We start from the raw sequence: 17,887 nt of genomic DNA, 5'->3' as shown, positions 1-17,887 counted from the left end.
CTCAGTACCTGACCAATGCCAAACAAGAGAATTTGCCATACCATGACGACGACGACAATATTGTCTAGCAGCATTACTATCACTTCCACTGCTTATTGGGCTCTTAGAAGACATTTAGTGGTAAACTGGAGTTAAATAACAGCCCAGAACACTGAGCGCCAGGACTGGCGGCTATAAACAAACTTTATAGGACCACAGAAAACATGGCCACACTCGTGATAAGTGAACATCCAGCTAACTAAAATCATGCCATACCACATATGTTGCCAGACCAGAGAAGGCCAGACTAGAGAGGTTCAACCAGTCTTTCAAAAAAGTAATGTAAAACCAAAGGAAGATTAGAAAGGAGGAAGAAAAAAAAATAGAAATCTCAAAATGCTATATAAAGCATACATAAAACAAAAACAAAGGTCTTGAACCCGAATTCTAAAAGGTAAACTCTAGAGCATACTGACAACTCAACTGTTTTCTGATCTATAATTTAGGTGTTTTTTTTGCAGTTAAATAATATAGAATGTTAATTTTAAAAAGGAACATATATTTTCCAGTCTGTCAATTATTTCTTTAAATGCCAAAAGAGAAACCTTGAAATAAGTTTGTGGATCAGGCAGCCAGTATACAATGCAGAAAGGAGGCAAAAGCATTTGCCAAAGCCCTTGCACAAATTTGTTGATGTGCTCTGCAATCACTGAAGTTGGTGTCAAGTTTTCAAGGAAAGCAGCAACTAGATGCCAGGATAGAATTAATAAATCACTATGACAAGAGCATTACTGCCAGCGCATACAAGCATAAACTTTCAGTTATTTCAGAGATGCCACTTTTAGCCAGAATTGAAATCTGAACCCTCCAAGGTATACCTCCCAAAAGTCACCTTAAAAGTAATGCCTAATTTCTTTAGGAATTAGCCTCTCAATCAAACCCCATCAATAGATAATGATTTCTTTGGCAGACAAAAAACTTTAGCATAATGTGACTGGATTTTTTCCCTTAACCAGTGACTCCAAGAGTCAGCTGGAAAATTAAACAAACTTCTAGAAGTAACACCTTCCCAGACAGGACCACTATCAAGATAGTATTATGGCCTAACATTGGTGAAATCGTGTTAATAGATGTTACATAATTTGATTAAGTGAGCAGTGCGATTATACTGTGTAACAGCTTTGTATTTCTTACATGTAACTCAGTTTTCAGTGCTTCACTTTCTCGTTTGCTGTCTTCAAGCTGTTGCTTCAGCTGGTCAGTCTGAAACTTCATTACTTCATGTAAATTGTCATAGTCATCCTGCAGACTTGTTTTTCCCTCAAGAATCTTTTCATGTTCTAGCCTTCATAAAATTTTGTTTTGACATTATTAGAAAACAAGAATTTGTACTGGACAATAAATATCTTAATATTTTTAAAAAAGTTACAGATAATTCAGAGCGTGTTGTCTTGTTTTATAAAAATGGATGCCATGTCAAGACTTACAGGCTTTGGTTGTGTCATCACCCCCACCCCGACAATTCCCAAAATATGAAGTAATACCTTAAATGTTTTAAGGGGTATTGGTGGAGATGGTGGGAGAGAGGCTGTGCTGTTTTGGATATACAGCCACTGCTGCTTTCCTCTAAATTAAATAGCCAAGATTTACACCCTTAAAGATTATAAGTGATACTTTAGTCACCATCAGTCATCATTTGTCTGCTGATGGTAGTGATTAACATCAGGCTGGCCCTGTGTATCCACACATGTTTATTCAGTCACACTCTCTTACTCATGTATAATATGTCTCAAGAGATTTCTGCAAGTTGTATAGCTTATGTTTTCATTTCAACTGTTGTCTTAAGGAATACTAGGGGGTGGTGCTCCCCTACTCACTGTGCTCACCAACCCCTCTCTGGAGGTAGGTAGCCCCAACCCCCCTCCCCTCCCGGACCCCTGAGGCCAGACCAGCCCCGGCTCACCCCCCCCCCCCTCCAGCTGCTGGGGGGGTTTGGATTTTGCTAAGTCTGGCCCAGTGCTCTCCCTCCAGCTGCTGGGTGGCCGGAGGGGGGGAGGGGGGAAAAGGGCCTCTCCTAGTCTTGCAGGCCCAACACTCCCCCCCCTCCCCAGGAAGGGGGGGAGGGCGAAGCCTGGCCATGCCCAGCTCTCCCCCACAGCTGCTAGGGGGTTTGGGCTGAGCAGAGGCCATGTGGCTCCGAGACCCCTCCACTCACCCTCTCAAGGGGGAGGCTGCATGGCTCCTGGTCTGCCTGTCCCACCCGCCTAGCTTCAGGAAGGCCACACAGCTGCCACCCCTAGCACCAAGGCGGCCTGGAGGAGGTGGGGTGGCTGAAGGGGGAGAGGCTGCGGGACACAGAGTGTGTACACGTACACACACACACACACACACACACACGTACGTTACTTAATACTTTAAGTTAAAAGTAAAAAAATTAGAGGGGCTATGCACCTGTTGACAAAGGTTATGAAACAGAATGAATACAGAACCTGTAGATTTATTTTACTAAAGCGTCTCTAGTCAGTCTCTCAATATTTTAAATAAGGGAATCAGTGAAACCATGTAATCAGGCGTGGTTCTCTCCATTATGTTGCTTAAATGTCACACGCTGCATAAGATGTAATCCCAACAGGATGTAAAATGATAATGCAGTCAAGACTTACTGTCAGCTTGCTTAATGGAAAAGGTTTCCCATGCACTGAATTTGTGCTACTTTTGTGCAAATACGCCAGTTTAATATTGCTTAACGTGCTATTGAATGATAAATAAAATCTTACCAGTTTCCTGCTCCTAATAATCCTTAATGTCAATTATAGCCTGTAGCATATACTGATTTTCAGTCTTGAATTTGCAGCCTTTGAACAACTGTATATTAAATGTATGTTTTCATTCTAGGTATATGGATTTTTCAATGCATACAACAATGTGAAGCAGTGACATGGGCAGACTTGAGCGAGGCTTTTAATTTCAGCTTTAAAGAACTGAAAAAAACCCCATGCTTCTTCAGCAAATTGAGTCTACTTAAGGGAGATCAGAACACTTATTGGAAAAAAAAATCACATTTACAGTAGAACCTCAAAGATAATCTCCACAACCAGAGTTATGGACTGGTCAACAGGAACCATGTGAAACCAGAAGAAACCAGACAGCATAAGTGGCCAAACAAAAAAAAAATTAACTACTGTATTATATCAGTATTACATGTAGGCATATTTGGGCTGCCTGCCCCCAATCTCACTTCAGGCAGCCACTTGCATTAAGATGCTGGGCTGCCAAAGCCAAGGCAGCCAGAGCTAGCAGAGCAGAGGGATGCACTGTTTTTACCCCCCACCCCCACCCCAAGAAGGGGAAATGCTGTTCTCACCCCACCGGGAGAACAAGCTTGCAAAATCATGCCAGCTCTGAGTAGGGAGCTCAGCTGCTGCTGAAGCCTGAGCTTGTGTCAGTTACTGAATCTGAAGCCCAAATTGTACTTTGTTTGTAATTCTGAACGTTTCAGATTTACGCACAACCTCTGTTCCTGAGATGTCTAATTCAGAGATTCTACTACAATGAAAAATACGATGGGTACTAATGTTGAAGTTAAGGGGGCTTCACAGTAATCTTGTTTATTTCACCCCCCCCAAATCTAAATATATGGGAAAAAGTTGAGCCTGAGAAAATAGTGTGCCTACATACCAAACAATATGTTGGTTAACTTGAACTCTTCTTTAAAGGAATGATTATTGGAAGTGAAAGTTGCCACATATTAGCATACAATGAAGAATCTGGATACACTCCCATGTGGAAGACTTAGAAACTTCCACTAACAAGAAGCTGACCACATACCTAACATTATCCAGCTGAAGTTGTACATCCATATGTCTCATAGAGAGTTGGCTCATTTCCTTATCTTGTTTCTCTCTGAAGGTGTTATACTCTATTTTTACAGCAGACAACTCCTTGTCTGCAGATTGCAGGACAATGCGTAAATCATGGACTTCACTTTTTAATACTGTCAAAAATATGCAGAAATGAATAAAGTTTTGTTAATATATAAACCTGCTCACCTGCAGAAGCAGTATCAAGGATGTTATTAAACTCTGAAAATTAAATAAAACTTCACACAATTCTCAGTAAAATGGCCATTTTCTCAAAAATCCGCAGGGGAAAATAACTTGAGAAAAAAAAGAAGCAAAGAAAGGTAAATAGAGTACTGATTTGTAGAAAAAGTGTACTCAGAATCAAAAGAGGCTAAGGGAGGAAACATGTAAATGTAACTCAGAATTGTAAACTAAATGCATGTTAATTTTATTGGCAGCATAATCTTGAGGATAGATTTAGAATTTATTTTTAAGTGTTCTCACATTTTATTTATTTTAAAATGTCAGCTTAAGTTAGTTTACATGTTTACTACACTTGAGTCTTAAAAATATTCTGAACCAACCATGTTGAGAAGTTTGGTGTAGTATGGAATGAGAAAAGTACCACTGCCTTGTATAATAGCTATATCAGGAAAACGGAGTACAAACATGACTATATTTCTAGTTGTCTAACCAATATATAAGAACTGGAAATGACAAAAATACATAGATATGCTAGTCGATGCCCTCAGAATATAATGCAGGCATTTTAGCAGACCAACACCAGTAGTAGTTAAGACAAGAAGACTTTTTAAAAAAGTTAACATTATAAGACTGGAAAAAATAAGGAAGATAGGTTAAAAGCTGCTTCTGAATCTGGATTTGTGGCTTGGTAGAATGACTGTACTTTTTCCCTTTATTATTTTTACCTTCTAAACCATTTCATATTCACTTGAATGAATCATCTCCTTAAATGTCTATTATGGGAGATCCTGTGAAATCGAAGAGGTTGGAGATGATGATCTAGTGGCCTTTTCTGTCCTTAAACTCTAGACCAACTATGCAGGCTGATCAAGAATAGACAGGAAAAATTACTCAGGACAGAATTACATGTAACTAATGACCCAACCAAAACAGTTATTCAGCCATGTGTTGCAACAGCTTCCAAGCATGAAACCTCTTAAGAAATTCAAATAGCATTTCTGGGCTACATAGACTTACTATCGGTCTTGCTTTGAGTGTCTTGAAGTTGTACTTTGAGAAATTGTATCTGTCCAAGGAGTTCCTGCTTTTCTTTGTTCCAGTCACTTCTTTCTGAGGAGAAGAGCTTTAAAAGAGAAATAAAATATGAAAATGGAAGAGCAGTAGAGGGGTACTGTATATAAAACAGTTGAAATAATAGAAATATTCTGTGTTGTGTATTTTCTAATTCTGACTATATAAGATGCATTTCTCTGCTGGGAAAGTTATTTTGGATATTTATAATCAAACTAACCACTTTAATCCTGAACATTCAGATACGTTATGGTTGAGAATGGAGCTCAATAAATTGGGAGCTTGAAGTAACTGAGAAACAAATTAACCTAAAAAAGACCAATCAGTCTTGCTTTCAGTACCCTGCATGGGACAATTTAGAACTTATCTGCTCCTTGGCTGAAGTAGTGGAAGGATGAGGGAAGACTAATACTCCTGTCTGTCAATCTGATCTTCCCTTTGCCACACATCTTTACACCACAAAGAGAGCATATTATCTATTTTATGGCATTCCCCTAAAATCTATTCCTTAATTTTACTGTGAGACCACCATCTATAAAAACCTGCCTGTCAACAAAAGTGAATCATATCTTAGTGGGATAATTTTTCACACCTATATTGCATATTTTGTCTCAAATGAACTTTATAAAAATTCTTCCCACACCTTTAATGAGGTTAGGAAGCTACGGGTGCATCTACACTGCAGGGCTTAACTTGAAATAAGCTATGCAAATTGAGCCACGTCAATTGCGTAGCTTATTTTGAAATAATTTATTTTGAAATAGGAAGCGTCTACACAGCACTTCTTTCAAAATAGAGCACTCTTCCTCCGACTTCTCTTATTCCTTGTACAACGAGGGTTACAGGAGTCGGAGTAAGAAGTACTGCAGCTTGACAATATTTTGACACTATTTTTAAATAACTGCCTGTTGTGTAGATGCGGACTAAGTTATTTCGGAATAGCGCTAGTTATTTTGAAATAGTGTTGCAGTGTAGACATATCTTGAGCGAAGTCACTTCGAGTCACAGAGGGGGTGATCTGTGTGGTATGTGTTAAACCATGCAGTGTGCATATACTGCAGAAAATGTTCTACACAACTTTTAGTTTTCATTAGTTAGGCCACGTAGATGCACAAATAGAAAAATAAAGAAAGGGGACCTGTAAACTTTATATTTAGTAATGATACTTTTGTTCATTCACAACTAAAATTAGTGTATTTTTAGCATTGCAAAAGTTTAGGGGAAATATTTTGTGATAAATGATAATTTACTCACATCACGAAATTGGGCAAAAAGCACCAACAGTAGGCATCTTGCCATTTATACCTTTACTCTATGATCAAGCAACTTCAAATATTTCAAAATAAGTTTTATAGAGCACTGATATAGATGTTCTCTAACTGGTCTTTCTGCTCAGTTCTCGTATTACAATTTTAGTAGTTTTGCCTCTTAAAAATCCAATAAACACTTTAAAACTCACTAAAGGGGGCCAGAAAATAGTTAAGAAATGTGATTGGTAATTCACACCACCTGTATAATCTCACAAAAATCTGATTTATGCAGCTGCCTCACCTCCTGCACTTGTGCAGAATGATGCTCCAGTTTATCAATATGCTGCTGAAGTTTTATGTTATTACTTTCTTCCTCATCTAACTTGATCTGAAGAGTGTTCAGTTGTTCCTGTAACATGGCAGATATGCATAATTAAACAGCTTCTTTTCCAGTTGTTTTCATATGGCATATGATCAGTTCTTCTGTGCACAAATAAAAAACCTTGACCATTTTAAGTCTTTATCATTTGAAACAAGGATACAGATGAATACTGGCTTATCAGTACACAGGCATAATCCCTTACTTTCAGTGAATTCCCAGATCTCTGGGAGATCCCTGAAAGTCAAATATAAACATGGGAGCCAGTCTACAAACACACACATTCTCAACTTTTAGTATATGTGTATAACTGTGATGGATCAGCCCTATCCATTTAAACTGCTCTTCAAAATAGACAAAAATGAATTAGAGATTTCTGGGAAGTTCTGAGAGTTCTATGGAATGTTTAAAGAGTAGTCCAGGGAGGAGTTCTGTTGTTATAGATAAGTTTTCCTATTAATGAAAGTTAGAGTCACATTACCAAGATTAGTTCAAATTCTTTGTCGCACTCTATGGCAAAAGTGCCTCATTAGGAAATTTTAAAAAAGGATAAAAACTGAGGTTTCACACACAGCTTTTAGATGGGTTCTCAAAATACTTCAGTTTCTTCTAGCTTTGAACTAAGCCAGCGTTTTGAACGGTGGTGGCATCTCTGCCTGAATCTCCGCATGATTGAACGGTTTGGTTTGAGTAATTAGGTTTAAATGCCTGGGAGTGTGCCATTTCTGCTAACTCAAGTCTTGTCATAAATGCATAAAAGAAAGAAAAAAATGCAGAACAAGTATGAATTAAAATAACCAACTCTTAGTAGAATTTACACTAGAAATGCTAGAGGTGCTTAAGTATAGTATAACATGCTATTAGGCATCACAATTTGCTAAAATATGTATTAAGCATTTACTTTTGTTTCATAAGTGAATTGTTAAAATAAAACCAAAGTTATTTTCAATGAAAACAAATTACATAATAGTAATAGAGATGTAGCCATGTTAGTCTGGTCTTGCTGAAACAAAAAAGACAGGACTATGCAGCACTTTAAAGACTAACAAGATGGTTTATTAGATGATAAGCTTTCATGGGCCAGACCCACTTCCTCAGATCAAATTGTGGAAGAAAATCGGCATGACCATATATACCAAAGGGATACAATAAAAAAAAGTGAAAACATAAAATTGACAAATCAGACTTTAGAAGGAGGGGGAGGGAGAGTTAGTGTCTCTGAGATGATATTAGGGGTGATAATTGGGGAAGCTATCTTCGTAATGGGTAAGATAATTAGCATCTTTGTTAAGGCCCATTTAATGATCATCAAAACATGCTTTTGTAAAAACACAAACAAAAACAATTACATATTCACTTCTCCTCTTATCCTGGAGATTTACCTGCACCATTCTGAGCTCCTCAGCAATGGCCTCATAAGCTTGTTCATTCATCTCTGGAGGAACTGGCTCATTGAAAATATCATCCACCATCTCTCCTGGACTCTGAATGTTTATGGAATCACACACCAAAATTTCAGGGCTTATTCGTGGCACCAGACGAGACCTTAGTTGATAAGCCTTCGTTGGAGTAGTCATGTTCTGTTGCAGAAATTTTGAAGTATGCATTAATTTAAGTATAAAATAGTCACAAGTATAAAATAGTCACAGATCATAGTTAAGGCTAAGATTTTGACACGGGTATTTTTAATAAAAGTCAGGGACAGGTCACGGGTTTAAAAAAAAAAAAAAGAATCACAAAAGCCCTGTGACCTATCCCCGATTTTTATGAAAAATATCAATGACAAACTAAGCCATTGGGCGGCTATGGGGACTGGCTGGGAGCCACCAATGGGGCTTGGAGCTGCAGGGTCCTTCCACCTAAGGTGGGTCAGAGTTTGGAGGGGGAGTGCGGAGACAGCTGCTGCTTCAGGTGGCAGGGGTATCTTACAGATGCCAGTCTCTGCAGGCAGTGGCAGAACCCTGCAGCTCTAGTTGAGTATCAGAAAGTATTTCAGAATAAAAGGTTGAAATGAAGCTATCAGTTAATCACATAGTGAGCTTATATACTAAAAAAACTTCTTAAGCAAAGGATTTCACATTCTGATTTTTACTAAAGAAAGCTTTTGTTTCTTCCAACTCAGATGCAACTATATAGGGCTATATTTACAACTTCTCATTAATAGATTCACATACCATAATAGTTTCTCTGTGCATTTTATTCAGCTGAGAGACTTCAAGACGTTTGTGTGCTTTGGTTGCCTCCAAAATATTTTCAAGATGCTTGTTTGCTTTCTGAAGGGACTGAAGTTCTGATTCCATTTCAAGATGCTTTTTCCTGTTTAGATACAATTTTACCACAAAGGCCAGAAATTAGCATGTACTGACAGTAAATTGCTGAAAACAATTAGATATTTTGATGCTTGGATGAACGTATTTCAGTTTTGAGACTATGCTATTTATAGAATCAGTGGATCCTATTAAGAGTATTAAAAGCTGCTGTGATCACATAATTAATTATATGCACACAAACATAACCTTAAAATGGAAAAATCACTTCATTCTTCAGCAACACCTGAGTTTCAGAGTTTTGTTTTCTCTAAAGAGCAGATCACATCACCCATGCCAAAACTTTAAGCATTAATGTTATCTACAGTTGCATGTGAATCAGAAATTTGAATTGAAGCTTGACAAGATTAATATAAATCTCTAAACAGGCCTGCCAACAGGGACACTGCTATTGTGGCAGTAGCCACACTTTTCAAAATAGAGTACACTTCCTCTGAGTTCCCTTACTCCTCGTACAATGAGAGTTCCAGGAGTTGGAGTAAGAAGTCCTCCAGCTTGACAGTATTTCAACATTATTTCAAAATAACTGCCTGCTGTGTAGATGAGGGCTAAGTTATTTCCAAATAAGGTACTCTGTGGATGTACCTTCAGAATTGCTATGGGAGGTGCACTTGTTGCTTTCTGATTACTTTCAATTATAGCACCTAAGAACTGAAGAATCCATAATCATCGGTCACTTCTGAAAACCTTGGTCATAAAAACAAGTTACAGATACTGAAAAGAAAAATGAGTTGCACGGCAGAGAAATGTGTTAAGACAGTCACAGCAGCAGCATTTCTTTTTATTTAAATGAATGAGACTACAGTATAGAAATTGGGACAATCTTTTTCTGGGAGAGAGGAAAGGGGGCCAATTGAATTAAGTGTGTTACCCAGACAAATTATCAAAATTTCCTTTCTCCAAACTCAGTTAATTTTTTTGCATTGCAGAAAGTTAAAAATAATCTCCATGAAAAAAAAACAATGACAATGAACTCATCCCTCTTTTCAAGTGGACTTCTACAATACAAAACAGGATTTGGGGAAACTGCACATCATAAAGATCTTCTCTGCAGAGGATCCCTTTATCCCAATGTGAAGAACCATTGCAGGGTGTGTCTCCAACTATACAAGACTAACGTGATGTCTACAGACATGCTCAAGGGATTGTGATGATATGAAGGCAATTATATTTTCCTTTCCCCGCCTCACTCTGGCTCCCCCCAGAAGATAAAGTTTACTTGGGCAATATTCTAGGTTTAAGATTTGACCATAACAGGATACAAATACATGTGTATTCTAGCAAGATATATTTTGCAGAAGAATATTAGTTTAAAACATTGCTACATTGTTTCCTCTTACTTGGTTAGCTCTTTAAATTCTTCATATTCTTGTTTTGAACCTGCCAGTTCACTCTGAATATGCAGCAGGCGTGCTTTCAACCTTTCAAAAGACACCAATGAATTGTTTTCTGTTGATGCAGTAGTGGAATACAACTGATGACCTAACAATCAAACAGACACCCTTGAAAATCATCCTGAATAAATAAGAATCGTAAGCTCTATCAACAAAGCAAGAGCAAGTTATTTAACATTCCAGCAACTTAGACTAATTCAAATGTACACTAAAAATAGTCTACATGATCACTGAACACTTTGTAATTTTTATTATTTGTATTATTGTACAATCTAGTCATGAAGCTCAATTCTACTGTTAGATGCTGTGAAAGCAAAGAAGAAAAAGGCAGTTCATGGCCCAAAGAGATTGTAAAAATCTAAACAAACAAAAAATTGATACAGACTAATGGAATGAACAAGAAAACAGACAATATTAGTCAGTATAAAGACAATGATTACAGCATACCAATGGTTTAACATTTTCAATTTTTTGTACAAAGGATGAAGTAGAAAACAAATATATATTAGAGGTTGGCCCTTCCTTGTCTGGCACCCTCAAGACCTGCGCAGTTCTGAACAGGGGAGTTTGCCAAACCAGGGGATGTCAGGCCTGGGGCTTTCCCAGGACTCATCTCTTGCCTGCCAAGCTCTGCCAGCATGCTGCCCCTGGCAGTCCTGGCTCTGAGCCTCCAGCAGCTGGCCCTGCTCCAGCTTCAAGCCCACTGGCCAGGCTTTCTGCCCTCAGGATACTGGCTTTGCAAGATGCCAGACTGGCTCAGCTCTCAGCCCCTGGCAACGTCTGTGGCTGGTGGTCTCTGATCCAGAAACATCTGCAGCCCTACCAGACTATAGATGTTGCTGGATGAGAGTGTCACAGACCAAAAGAGGTTCAAACCCATACAAGCTACTAGGGCTGTAAAAATGCAATTAAAAATTGAATCATGTAAATGTTAAAAATCATAGAGGTTACAGGCTCTGCAGTATAAAACTTATTTAAGCTTCAGTAAAGCCTCCCCAGGAGTGGGGCTGGCAGGGGCTGCTGCTGGCCCTGGTCCCAGAGAGGAGGCTTTGCTGTGCGCTTTGCAGTGTAACCTACAACAGAGCGGAAGGGGGAGGAATGTGGCCAGGCATGCCATGGACAGGGGATGCTCCGATGGCCCCAAAGCAGTCCCCTGCCCAGACCCATAGGCTACGTCTACACTGGCCCCTTTTCCGGAAGGGGCATGTAAATTTCAGCAGTCGTCGTAGGGAAATCCGCGGGGGATTTAAATACCCCCCGCGGCATTTAAATAAAAATGTCCGCCGCTTTTTTCCGGCTTTTAAAAAAGCCGGAAAAGAGCGTCTAGACTGGCCCCGATCCTCCGGAAAAAGTGCCCTTTTCCGGAGGCTCTTATTCTTACTTTGAAGTAAGAATAAGAGCCTCCGGAAAAGGGCACTTTTTCCGGAGGATCGGGGCCAGTCTAGACGCTCTTTTCCGGCTTTTTTAAAAGCCGGAAAAAAGCGGCGGCCATTTTTATTTAAATGCCGCGGGGGATATTTAAATCCCCCGCGGATTTCCCTACGACGACTGCTGAAATTTACATGCCCCTTCCGGAAAAGGGGCCAGTGTAGACGTAGCCATAGTGGTTAACCAGAACTGGTAAGTCTTTTACATCCTTACAAACTACTATACAGTAACATAACATGCAATGAAAATGGGCACTTTCAAAGAATGTTTTAACACTACCATGTGGTAAAATAAAATGATGAAAAGTTAAAAATATAAGTTTTATGAAATTGTTTCACATTCTCAGCTTAAGTTTTTCATTTTAAAAATACTATACTGGGGGGCTGTGCCCGCTGCTTACTATGCTTGCCAACCCTCCTCCCACTGGCCGCTTTTGCAGCCAGAGAGCTATTAATCTTGCACTGAGCCCAGCTGCACTCATCACGGCCCCAAGTCACTCGCACCCTTCTTCACTCATGCCCACCACATTCCTGGACAGATCCTTCTATGTGAACACTCTAAGCCCATCCTGTCCTCTGGTGCCCTTCAATTGCTAACCAGCCCCTCACCGCACTCTTCCCACTTCTGCACTACCTGCCAATAAAATAGTTCATTCATGTGCAGAGTTCGGAGCCTCTCCTGGAAGCTAGCAGAGGACTACGGAGAAGTGACTAAGTGATGTTACATTTAGATTAATCAAATAGTCGATGGGATTTCCATTGACTCTTTGAATGGTCTATAAGGGCGTCTTGCCTTTGAACTATAGTAAAAGTCCTGCCAGGCTCTTGCTACAGTTCAAATGGGGAAGTCCTGCAGGAAGCATGGGGTTTCCTTTTGAAATATACAAGATCCCCCCTGGGATCTTGCACATTTTAAAAGGAAGCAGCAGGGAGCACAGGATGCCGCTGGCCCCACATTCTCTGCAGCACCTGAGCCTTTGAAATGTACAAGGTCCCCACACTGGGACTTTTGTACATTTCAAAAGCAGAAGCCCTGCAGGGACTACACTTTGTGGCACCTGAGCCTTTGAAAGGTACAAGAGCCCCGTTAGGGCTTTTGTACATTTTAAAAGCAGAATCACAGCAGAAATGACGCAAGTGAAGACTGCTTCAGTCCCCGCTCACACCGTTTCCATTGTATCTCTACCTTCCCTGCCCCCAGTGGAGACAGTGATTGGGGGGGAACTGGCTCTTAAGCGGCTCCCCCCAACCCTGGCTCCTGCTCCCGCCACCCCCTTGCTGAACAATTAATTGCATCACTAGTCAACTATCCAATGAGCTTCTGCCTATTGGATAGCTGACTAGTCTCTTACATCCCTAGAAGTGACTTGTCTGGAAAGGCTATGCTCTGAGGGCCTCACGTGTAAATGAAAACCAAATACCATCAGTAAAATGGGGCCCAACTCCCAAGGCATCCCCTTCATTCTGGGTGCTCCTAGGCACTCTGCTTGCTAGCAAGGAGCAGGGGATGGGTTATGTGCGAGTGGCCAGGTAGAGAGAATTCCCTGCTCTCTGCACTCGGTTACTGCCCATCTTTGAAGGACAGCAGCACTCTATGTGCCCTTCCAGCTGGCAAGCCAGCTTCTTCCATAGGACTAAGACATGCTCCGTGCGGAAAGGGTGCAAAGGAGAGACATGGAACCATGGAGGAGCTCCCAGCTTTCCGTGCCCACGTCCTACTGAGAACCAAATTTGGGTCACACAGGAAGAGAACCCAATGGGGTAATCTGGGCCACCCACAGCCCACCCCCCTTCTTCTATCACTAGCCCCACACCTCTGTCCTCCATTTCTACACTCCCATTCCCCTGCCTGCATTCCTACACCCACCATCCTTCCTAACGCCTCCCCACACTGCCCATATTCCCCTCCTTCCATCCCTACCTCCATCTCAATATATAACCATGCTTCCTAACCCCTCCCCCTTCCGGACTGCCTATCCCTACCACCATTTCCTTCCTCCATTCTTACACCCCTGTCGTTCCCTAGCCCCTCCCTTTGGCACCCCCACACTGCCCATCCCCCTGCCTCCATTCCTATATCACCCTCACCCCCACTATCTCCCTTACCGCACTACCCATCCCCCCACATACACCCTATCCCCCTTTCTTCTCTTCTTACACAAACCCTAGCTACTCCCACAAACGGGCAACATAACCAACAAAGAAACAGCTCCAGACCCATATGCAGGAATTTCAGGGGTTTACGCGCTCTTTTTGTAAATGTGGACTGCAATTTTTTTTAAATAAAGGAGATCAAAATAGTCATGAAATAGATGTGCATAAGAGAGGTTAATTTAAAAATATGAGTGGTGACATCAAAGAAAGTTAGTCTGAATTTGTAACTCAAGTAGATCCTGGCCTCTACATGTGAAGGTGAAACTGAGGAGGGATGTTCTGGGTGCTGTGACAACAGGATTTGGGCAGCTGCCTGGAGAGAAAGGGCAGCAAAGGTGGCATTGCTGCGGTGCTGGAAAGCAGAAAAGGGGGATGTCTGTGGGCAGAGGAAAAGGAAAGGAGGTAGAGAAGGAGGCTGGAGGGAGGGGTGCCTTTGGGATGCCAGGTTGAGAAGGGGAGGGATGGAGACTGGCTGAGCACTTGGGAGGATGGAAAGAGGGCCGAGGGGGCCACGCAGTGAAGGGGTCTATGGGTGCCACCATGCAGAGGCAGGCACCCCCTCGCTACTGCACCCCCACTTGGCCGTGATGGCAGTTGCTGTGAATACTGTTGTGCCTTCCCTCTGTGATACCACAGGAGTTGTTGCTAGGCTGGGGGTTCCACTCGGACGACTCAGTGCTGGGCTCAGGATGCAGCCAATTAGGGTACAGCAGAGAATGGGGTGGCAGGTGGCTGGGGATGTGGGGCGCAGAGCAACCCCATGGGTTGGGGGGGCTAAGAGCCCCCACACGGGAGGAGCACGGACTTGCTGCTCCCATCCCTATGCAGCAAGCAAAAGCTTAGCATGCCCCACAGGCAGCCGCCAGAAGAGGACATGGTGCAGTGGTTGCTTCCTCTGAGCAGGGGGCTGCCAGAGCCAGCCCAGCATGCAGCCAGCATCTCCCCCCTTGGCCACCATGCCCCACGCCACTTCCCCGGGGGTCTGCTCCCTCATGGCACCTTAAGGCCCTCTGGCTGCCAGAGAGGCCCTCAATGTCTCTAGGTCCAGCTGCCCCAAAGCCTCTATCTGGGGTCTCCCTGCAAGCAATGGCAGTGGTGCTGCCATAGCCCCATTACCTGCAGCAGGCTGATCTGGAGCGGCACTCAGGCCTTGGATGGAGTCACTCCCTGCCCTGGACACTGTTCAGGGACCAGCAAAGCTACTTGATAACCCAACCTGGGCAGACTCCCTCTCCCAAGGATCCTGCTCGCTCAGATCTGGCTACACAAAAGACTGCAGCTAGAGTTGAGTGGGCAGGACCCTTGGGAGGGGGAAGTCTGCCCAGGTCAGGCTACCACACAGCTTAGCTGATCCCTAAACAGAGTCCAGGGCAGGGAGTCTGTGTGAGGACAAAACCTGTGGATGTAGGGGGACATGATGACATCACTCTGTTATCCCACAGGAACAACATTTTTATATATAGAGAGAGGTGAATTTAATAAAGAAGAATGTTTAACTGTCAAATTCATGATTACCAGAAATACTGCCACCTACGATATTTTAAGTGCTAATGAAAATATGTAGGGTTTTTAAAAAATACACTATAAAATGAGCATTAGCTTATGAAAGGAATATTTCATTGTGCATTTTTACCTCCATGATTTTTCTCTGTGGCTGAAGCATCCAAGAAAGCTTTTTCTAGTTCTGCAATGGTGTGAGCATCAATTTCTTGAGCCCTTTTCACTGACTGTAAGGAACGAAGTCGTTTGTTCTCCTCTCTGAGGCTGTGATTTTCCATGGCATATTTAGCAATTCGTGGGTGTTGTTCCATCTATACACACGTGTGAGATGCGGATACATGAAGTGTTGCAAAAAAGCAAAGTAGATTACAAAAAAGGCCATTTCACAGAGGATTCTGTATACAGGGCCCCCAAGCTGGTCATTTTTCACAAGCATTAAATCACAAGGAAAAGAAAAGGAGGACTGTTCAGATTTCTTAAAGAGACGGCAACTGGTTTTATTATTTCACTGGAATTTATTCCCAAAACATATATACACGAATAAGTAATTATTAGGGCTGTCAATTGACGTGTGTTAACACCTGCGATTAACGCAGTCCAGGATTAACATGTTACATTTTTAATGCATTAATTGCAGGCTTTAATGCTGTGTTGCCCCTTTGAAGTGCCGCTGCAGCGCTTCAAAGAGGCAGCGCAATGCAGAGCCCAGGATCAGCTGAGGACTCCCCAGCTGACTCCGGGCTCCACTGCCCCTTTGAAACACGAAGAGGCGGCATTTCAAAGGAGCAGCCGTCTCACAGCTGAGCCGGGGATCAGCTGTACAGTGGCCACCCTTAGAAATGCCACCTCCGCATGTTTCCAACGGGTAGTGGAGCCTGGGGTCAGCTGGGGAGGGCCTAGCTGATCCCAGGTTTTGTGGAAATGCGGTGCAAAGCCCCAGCTGAGCCCGGGATCCAGGGCTGCCCCTTTTAAATGCACATGGAGGTGGCATTTTAAAGGGGCAGCAGCAGCACAGCATTTCCCCAGCTGCCCCTTTGAAATGCCAGAGGCAGTGTTTTAAAGGGGCAGCCATGGAGCCCGGGGTCACCTGGGAGTCCCCAGCTGATCCTGGGTTCCCCGTGGCAGCAGAACCCAAGGATGGCTGGGCACTCCAAGGCTGATCCTGGGCTCTGTGTTGCGCTGCCCCTTTGACATGCAACCACAATGGTTCAAAGGGGGCAGTGCTGCATGGAGACTGGGATCAGCTGGGGACTCTAGCTAATCCCAGGCTCCATGCAGCGCTGGCCCGTTGAAACGCCCATGGTGGCGTTTCAAAGGGGAGGCGCACGCGATTAATCACGATTAAATTTTTTAATCACTTGTCAGACCTTGTAATGATTAAGGGATTAATTATTCAATTTTTTTTAAACATTCTTGCTATTGCAGGAGGCAATTTTAATCCTGATCATTACATATGAGCTTCCTCCTCTAGAAACATTAGCATCACAATTTAGCTTGGAATATGTAAGCTTGCCTATAAAATTATTCAAATAGCCTATCTTTCTGTTCTATTTTTAAAACAAAGCTGAGCTTCCTAACTGCAGCGATAAGAGCTTTCATTAGCATGAGGAAGCCTAACAGTGATTTAAACCAAACAGCAGTAAGTATAGTCATTTCAGTTTAGAGAACTGGGTAGATTGTGCTCAGAAGTTTACCTTTTGAACTAAAAGCCAACAGCTATCAAGGTCAGATGTATTATCTTTAAATAATAAAGAAGTTTGTTCTGTGTGTGTTGTTCATTAACTTCATGAGATTGTTTAGATATGGACCAATGAGTAAAAATATGTACCTGTTCTCTCAGTGACCGCAATTCCTCCCTCAGTTCATTGATGAGCTCCTCCTGCTCTTTAGGCATTAAACTGCCACAAGCATCTTTGTGTAATCTCTCCAGACGAACTATATGGTCTTCACGGAATTTAACTATCATTTTATTGGACTGAATTAATTTCTCCTTTTTGCCACAAAGATCTTCTAGTTGAGCAACTTTTTCTAACAAAGTCTTAAAACAATAAATGCATTGATTTAGTAGTGGGAAAGGGGGGAAGTGACAGTGGCAATCTCCAAAGAAAAGACATTGAGATATATCTCACAGACAACTTATATGATACTATAAATAATGATCTACCATTGGAGATATTAAAGAGCAGGTTAAATAGACATCTATCAGGGATGATCTAGATGGTGCTTGGTCCTGCTGCGAGGACAGCGGACTGGATTTGATGGCCTCCCAAGGTCCCTTCCAGTTGTAGTATTCTATGATTCTATAACAATATTTTATGCACAAAATAAAAAAATATTTTATTACCCCATTTTTAAGTGAA

General features: G+C 42.0%; 1 protein-coding gene across 2 annotated transcripts in view; it reads right to left on the bottom strand.

Annotated features, from left to right (window-relative positions):
- The window catches only part of KIF15 (kinesin family member 15), a 61,868-nt gene that overhangs the window by 25,372 nt on the left and 18,609 nt on the right, over positions 1-17,887 (bottom strand). For both annotated transcript variants that reach the window (XM_075921863.2, XM_075921864.2), the window contains exons 13-21: positions 17,356-17,565; positions 15,661-15,838; positions 10,393-10,534; positions 8,900-9,041; positions 8,108-8,305; positions 6,648-6,755; positions 5,043-5,148; positions 3,808-3,973; positions 1,174-1,324 (exon numbers count right to left, since the gene is read on the bottom strand). In XM_075921863.2, coding sequence (XP_075777978.2) covers positions 1,174-1,324; positions 3,808-3,973; positions 5,043-5,148; positions 6,648-6,755; positions 8,108-8,305; positions 8,900-9,041; positions 10,393-10,534; positions 15,661-15,838; positions 17,356-17,565 — 1,401 coding nt within the window. The remainder of the gene's footprint in view (positions 1-1,173; positions 1,325-3,807; positions 3,974-5,042; positions 5,149-6,647; positions 6,756-8,107; positions 8,306-8,899; positions 9,042-10,392; positions 10,535-15,660; positions 15,839-17,355; positions 17,566-17,887) is intronic.

The sequence above is a fragment of the Pelodiscus sinensis genome, chromosome 2 (genome assembly GCF_052426305.1).
Source record: "Pelodiscus sinensis isolate ZL-2025 chromosome 2, ASM5242630v1, whole genome shotgun sequence".
NCBI classification, from domain to species: Eukaryota; Metazoa; Chordata; order Testudines; family Trionychidae; genus Pelodiscus; species Pelodiscus sinensis.
Note: the sequence above shows the minus strand (reverse complement) of the source record. Positions and strands in the feature narration are given on the sequence as shown.